The 6815-nt window shown below is 56.2% G+C and overlaps 1 protein-coding gene across 1 annotated transcript; it reads left to right on the top strand.

Annotated features, from left to right (window-relative positions):
- The first annotated feature begins 4247 nt into the window (after nt 1-4247).
- Nucleotides 4248-6057, top strand: TMEM158 (transmembrane protein 158). Its single transcript, XM_037030633.1, has one exon. It carries the CDS (start codon nt 4528-4530, stop codon nt 5395-5397), a length of 870 nt encoding a protein of 289 aa, XP_036886528.1. The 5' UTR covers nt 4248-4527; the 3' UTR covers nt 5398-6057.
- The last annotated feature ends 758 nt before the right edge of the window (nt 6058-6815 follow it).

The raw sequence follows: 6815 nt of genomic DNA, 5'->3' as shown, positions 1-6815 counted from the left end.
GAAGTCCTCAATGATGGTTTTCTAACAGAACAGTCCACGAACAAAGACTAGCTCTCCGTATTTAATGGGCGAATCGGAGATTCATCAGAGTCTTCCATTCATTTTACAAAACTTACGGGATCTGGAGAACCGAAAGGAGTCGCATTTGCTTTTCTTCCTGAAATCTGCAGGAGGAACGTCTAGGCTCGCCCAGGGCATTCTGTACAGTAACAAGGCCCGTGCAGGCTGGCGCTTCTCGGGGCTGCCTTCCACGCCGAACCCTGCCCAGCCAGGTGGTTTCCCAGCAGGGCCCGGACCCTCTGCCAGCCCTGGGAAGGGCAGGGCAGGGCCAGGCCTGAGGGCAGCTCCAGGCCCACGGGAACCACGGGAGTCTTGTTGCTATGGTACTGCTTGCCTCTCTCCCTGAACTGCCCCCCACATCCTGCCTGCTGGGCAGGTCCAGTCTATTGAATTCACCCACTCATTCATCAACTAGGAGGAGGGACCCAAACAAATGGGAATAATCTTCTTGGGGGGCAGGTCCTTGTAGTACAGGCTTCCTCATAGGTGAGTGTTCTAGGAACCCATCTGGATCAGTGCACCAGCTGGCATTGTTGTGAGAGGCTGCCTTTGGCTTCAGTGGATTTTTTTAAAGACCTTTTCAATGCATTTGCCCATTTCATGATGGGTGGTTTACAAGTGCACCTGCCCACACCACACTGCGTGTTCAGCAGTTGTTGACTGAAAACCGCATGGTCCCCATGCCCCACCCTCCTATTCACCCAACCTTGCCCGAGTGGCTTTTTTTTTGGTCTCCCCAGATGAAAAAAGTCCTCAAAGGGAAAGGTTTTGCCGATGTGGAAGAGATGAAACGAATAACATCAGAAGCACTAAAAGGCATCAACACCGACGAGTTCAAACACTATTCTGAGCGGTGGAAAAAACACCTCAATGGGTGTGCTGCATCAAACAGAGAGGACTTTTTGAAGCTGACTGAAGTTTAAACATGTAAGAATAAATACACAATTTTTTACAAATAAATCCCAGGTTTGGGGGGATTTCCCCTCGTATTTATTGAAGCCTACTATGCGCCATGGACTGCTCTACTGAACAAAGCAGGAAAAGCCCTCCTTCCGGGACCCAGACATTCCAATGCAGGGAGAGAAGTTGAAGAAGAAACACACACAGTGTGTCAGCTGAAAACAGGGACCAGGAAGACACAGAACAACGCAGGAGAGGATGGAGGGTGACCGGGTGGGAGCGGTTGGGTACCGTTTTACAGGAAGGTCGGAAAAGGCCTCTCTGAGTTGTCAACACCCAGCACAGCTCTGACTGACAGAGGTGAGTTGGCAAGCAATGGAACTAGCAGAGGGGCTGGCATCCTGGATGGAGGAAATGGCCTGGGTGAGGACCTCGAGCCTGGAGTTTGCCCGGCTTGCCAGGAACAGCCAGGAAACCAGCTTGCCTGGAACAGAGGGGCTGAGTGGAAGGGAAAGTGGTAGGAGATGGGCCAGGGAGGGGGCCAGGAGCTGCAACTTAAGAGCAGGTTGGCCACAACATAAGCAGCAGGCCAGCTCAATCGGTCAGCCACCGCACATCGAAGGCCCCATGCCCCTGGCCAGCGCACCACGTCCCTGCTGGGCTGAGGAGAAGAGCACGAAGCAGTACGGTCGTAAAAGACAGTGGCGCTTTAACATCCTTGTCTTTTTTCCCCTCAAAAGTAGTAGTTGCATATTCAGAGAATATGAAAAATGTGGAGAAGGCTCATAATGTGGACACAGAAAAGTAAAGTTATCAGGTAGCTGGGATGATCAACATTTCCTCCGGTTTTTCAACCTTTGAATAATGCTGCTATAGTAGGTGTATAATGCATATATGTTTAAGAAGAAACTCAACCAAAAGCTTTGCTGGAAATAAAACAGTGCTGCACCCTCTTAGCTGAGGCACAGACTCTGGAACCCAAACTCCATGAGATGAGATGCATCCCCTTCTCTGAAAAACACACACCACTGGAGACTGGACTGACATTCTGGCTTTGCCACTCACCGCTGTGGGGGCTCAGGTCGGTTACTTGCCCTCTCTAAACCACGGTTTCCTCATTGTAAAATAATCATCACACCCATGGGACCTTTGTGAAGAGGAGAGGTGATGCATGGCAAACACCCAGCATGCAGGAAGTACAGAGCTAATGGTGGCTAGTCAGAGCTATTGTTCAATTAGCAAGTACTGAGCCTCTGCCCTGTGCTGGGTACTTCTTTCCCTGTGCTGATAACATAGCAAGAAACAAGGCGGAAAAGAACATAGTTTTTAATCTTCTTTCCCCAAATTCCAATGGTCCAAAAGACAGCATCAATCTAGAAAACACAAGAACTATGTGATGGCCCTCAGAATGAGTGCAAGGTGTTGGAGCCCATGGCGTGTTCTAGGAAAGTGGGTGGAAAGCAGGTTGCCTGGAGACAGGGCCACAGCTGCCCCCCTTTGAAGGGGACAGTGTGGCTCCTGAGATTTGGGTCTTCTGCCTTTACTGCCCCTGTGCCTGCTGCACAGACAAAGCCGGGAAGCCCCCTCCTCTGGCTGGAACCCTCGGAGTGGCTCCCTGTTGTTACAGACAGGGGTCTGACTCAAAATGCACCCCGTGAAGACGGGGGCATCTCTCGGCCCTCGGGATTAATTACTTCGCGTTCCTGGGCTGCTCACCAGCCACACGGCTCAGACCAAAACAGTCCCAGCTCAGCAGACAGCAGATACTGTTCCTGACATACAATTTTTAATAAAAGACGGAATGTCACATTGTCCTCTCTGGTAGCGCCACTTCCCAGCAGAAAAGTAATAAAGGTTTAAACAAAAGGGAAGTCTTATCCCCTCAGGGAAATTAACCATTTCTGCAGAAACGAAGAGCTGTTCCAGACAGCCAGCTGGGGCTGGACAGACAGCCACTGTACCACAGCGGCACCTCTGTGAACAGAGGGACAGACAAATGGGCTGAATGCATTTATCACAGCAGTCCTGCTGCCAGACGGGGACCACTGACCCCCCTTTGACAGGGAAACCAAGGTCAAGTCAGAATAACGAGGTGAAGACCTGGAAAGAGGCTAGGTAGGTTTGGCACCTATACTGGACGCATTTTTTTTAACAGCTTCCTCAACCTGGTTTTTACTCATTATTAGAAACAATAGACACAAGCTTCCAGAAATGTGATAGGCCAGGATACGTAGCAAGGTAGTTCTGTTCAGAAAAGGTGGCTGGCTTAGACAGAGGGCCATGTGGTGGAGTGCCTGTTTCAGCCCCGCCCCACAGCCCCCACCCCTGCCCCCAGACTCTGAGCAGCTGGTGCCCTGGAGCACAATGACTTTAAACCACGGGCTCACCCTCAGAGCGGGACCAGGGAAATTTTTTTTCCCAAGGGTAAGAAGCCAAATCTACCAGGGATGTATTTTTAAAATGTATGTCTGGTTTGTGATACGTTATACCTGGCAGGCCTCCCCTCGCTTACTAACCTAACAGGACTGAATTGTCCCCCGACATGGATTCTACAGAAAAATCTTCCATAAGCACGTGCTCCCTGGACCTGCCAGGAGAGGGCGGGAGGGGAGGGATTGCCCCTGAAATGCCCCAGCAGGAAGGCCCCCCAATGCCAGCCGAACATTCCCACCAGCCCCACTTCACCCCAAACTCCGGAGAATTCTTGTTATTTTCCTCAGGGTTTGCTTGTTGTGAGGGGAATACCAGGTGGGCCTATTTTGTTGGAGACATCAAAACCCAGCCAAACCCTCCAGATTTGAGGTTCTAAGAGACACCTTAAAAAGGTAGAAAGCTAGTGGCCCAGGGTTCCGGCTCTGGCTCGTGGGGTGACCTAGGGAAGTCGTTCCCCTTCTCTCGGCCTCAGTTTCCCCTTCTGTAAAGTGAGTGGGATCCAGGTGGGCACGAGGCGAACACCAAGTAAGACGTCTCAGGCTCCCCGAGGCGTGACAAAGGAATTGTCTCTGAGCCTTCTTGCCTCCCTCAGAGCACGCAATTCTCCCTGAGCGCCTCTGTGCTTGGATACGAACTCCCGCAGTGTCTTCGAGCCTCCTGCGCGCAGACTTCCGCGGCCCGGTCAACCCAACGACACCTCTCCTCCCAGTCCTGCCCTGGAACTGGCCTCAGAGTCCCCGCGCCGTGCCCCGTATCCCTCCGATGGAACTCCGCCCTTCCCCAGTCCCCCGGCGGAGCGGGCGGAGGGCGGGGCGGGGCGCGCGAGAGGCGGAGCCGAGCCGGGGAATCCTGCTCTGGGCGAGCGCCGGACCCCGCAGAGCAACCGCGCCGTCCGAGGGCCCCCGCGCCGGGGGCGGCAGGGAACCCCAGAGCAGCCGAGCCGGGAAGGATCCCCGCGCCGAGCGAAACACCGCCACCGCCTCCGCGCCGCCCCCGCGGGCTGGCAGGTGTCCGGCCACCCGCTCTCCGCCCGGCCGCCAGCTCCCGCGGTCCCGCCGTCAGCTCGCCCTCCCGTCTCCCGCGCGCCATGCAGCCGCCGCCAGCCCCGCGCGCGTAAGGCATCCGCCGCAGGCCATGCTGCCCCTGCTCGCCGCGCTGTTGGCCGCCGCCTGCCCGCTGCCCGCCGCCCGCGGCGGGGTCGCGGACGCGTCGGGCCTCATCGGGGCGCCCCCCAACGCCTCCGTCAACGTGTCGTCCGCGGGCGAGCCCGCCACCCCGCGGCTGCTGTCCTCGGCGGCTGCCGGGGCCCCCGAGCGCCCGGGCCCGGAGGAGGCGGCGACGCCGTGCAACATTAGCGTGCAGCGGCAGATGCTGAGCTCCCTGCTCGTGCGCTGGGGCCGCCCGCGGGGCTTCCAGTGCGACCTGCTGCTCTTCTCCACCAACGCGCACGGCCGCGCCTTCTTCGCCGCCGCCTTCCACCGCGTCGGGCCGCCGCTGCTCATCGAGCACCTGGGGCTGGCGGCCGGCGGCGCGCAGCAGGACCTGCGCCTCTGCGTGGGCTGCGGCTGGGTGCGCGGGCGTCCACCCGGCCGCCTCCGGCCCGCCGCCGCCGGGGCGCCCACCGCGCTGCCCGCTTACCCTGCGGCCGAGCCCGCGGGGCCGCTGTGGCTGCAGGGCGAGCCGCTGCACTTCTGCTGCCTGGACTTCAGCCTCGAGGAGCTGCAGGGGGAGCCGGGCTGGAGGCTGAACCGCAAGCCCATCGAGTCCACGCTGGTGGCCTGCTTCATGACCCTGGTCATCGTCGTGTGGAGCGTGGCCGCCCTCATCTGGCCGGTGCCCATCATCGCCGGCTTCCTGCCCAACGGCATGGAGCAGCGCCGGACCACCGCCAGCGCCGCCAGCGCCGCCCCCGCCGCCGTGCCCGCAGGGACCACCGCCGCCGCTGCTGCCGCTGCCGCCGCCGCCGCCGCCGCCGCCGTGACATCGGGGGCCGCGAGCAAGTGACCCGCCCCGCGCCCCCCTGCGTCCGCCCGGTGTCCGCGCTCTCGGGGGCCTTTCCCGCCAGAGTTCGGCCCGTGTGCTTCGTGCTGTAGTGACCGTTAGTTCTTCCGGGGAGGGGGTCGCCAGAAGGGTTCCGGCGCGTTTGCAGAGCAAGGTGTGAGCGGTGCTCTGGCCCCGAAACCACGCCAGGGCCCTGGCTCTTGCCGAGGGGTGGGGTCCGCCGCTGGGAAGACGCAGAGGAGGGACTTGGGCCCTTTCCCCTCTATTGCATCCCCTGCCCTCCTCCCTCTTGCACCCACGTGCCCTATATTCATGGCAGAAAATGACCAAATCCTGTGTATTTGTTTTATATATATTTAATAACTGTTTTAAATGAAAGTTTTAGTAAAAAAATCAAATTGCTATTGCTGTAGTAAGAGAAGTTCTTTGTACCCAAACGGTATTTGAAGTTTGTTTGTTTTTTAAAAATTTATTTGAAAGGGGGCGGGCACGGGAATGATTTAACACTGATATATTGTTACCGCTGAAAATGAACTTTATGAACCTTTTCCAAGTCGATCTGTCCAGTGACGTGGCCTGGCGGGCACTTCTTCTTGTACTTCTGTGTTTTGGGGTTGGTTTTTTTCTTTTTTTGGCTTTTAATACAGACATTTTCCTCCAGAATGGTGTATGTAGCTTTTTCTTTATTTGACTTAAGAAAAAGAAGCCAAGAATTATAAGATGCTCCCCTGAAATGTGAAGGGGGGTGGGATTCACCAAGAAGTTAGAGAAGGGCTCCTTCCGACTCTGACCCGCCTGGGGACAGTGGGAGAGGGCCGCAGGCTATTTTCCCTAATGGCAATTGGTTCTCCGGGCACCACACTGCCCTCGCCCCCACCTCTCAGTTTGCTGCCGTTTGTCTTGGTGGCAAACAGGGTTTTTTATGGGATTTATCTCTTTATCCACTGACCCTGGCTCTGCAAAGCACGCAGTGAAGTACCAAAATGGAAAAATCAATACGCACTCCGAGCCGGGTGTGTCACGGAAATGACTCACTTTGAAAAGCACGTAGATTTCCTTTTCACTTGTGTAAACTGGAGCACGTGAGCACATTTCAGCGGCCGGCCTTAATGCTGGAGGTATTATTTTGGCATTAAGATTTCTTTTTTACCCTCACCCGAGGACATTTTTTTCATTGCTTGCAGAGAGAGAGAAACATCAATGTGAGAGAGAAGCACCAACTGGTTGCCTCCCATACTCACCCTGACTGGGGATCGCATCGCATGCACCTGGACCCAGGGTGCATGGACCCAGGGACCAAACCCAAAACCTCGGTAAAGTGCCTGATGGGGAATCGAACCCACAGCCTTTCAGTTACTATGACGCTCCAACCAACTGAGCCACATGGGCCCGGGCAAGAGTTTTCTCGAAGGTAGATCCTT

This window comes from Sturnira hondurensis, unplaced genomic scaffold, assembly GCF_014824575.4.
Source record: "Sturnira hondurensis isolate 20B ecotype Veracruz unplaced genomic scaffold, ASM1482457v3 Scaffold0020787, whole genome shotgun sequence".
NCBI classification, from domain to species: domain Eukaryota; kingdom Metazoa; phylum Chordata; class Mammalia; order Chiroptera; family Phyllostomidae; genus Sturnira; species Sturnira hondurensis.
Note: the sequence above shows the minus strand (reverse complement) of the source record. Positions and strands in the feature narration are given on the sequence as shown.

Excerpts from the sequence above, each read along its gene's own strand:
- TMEM158 (XM_037030633.1), top strand. The coding sequence starts at position 4,528 with ATGCTGCCCCTGCTCGCCGCGCTGTTGGCCGCCGCCTGCCCGCTGCCC.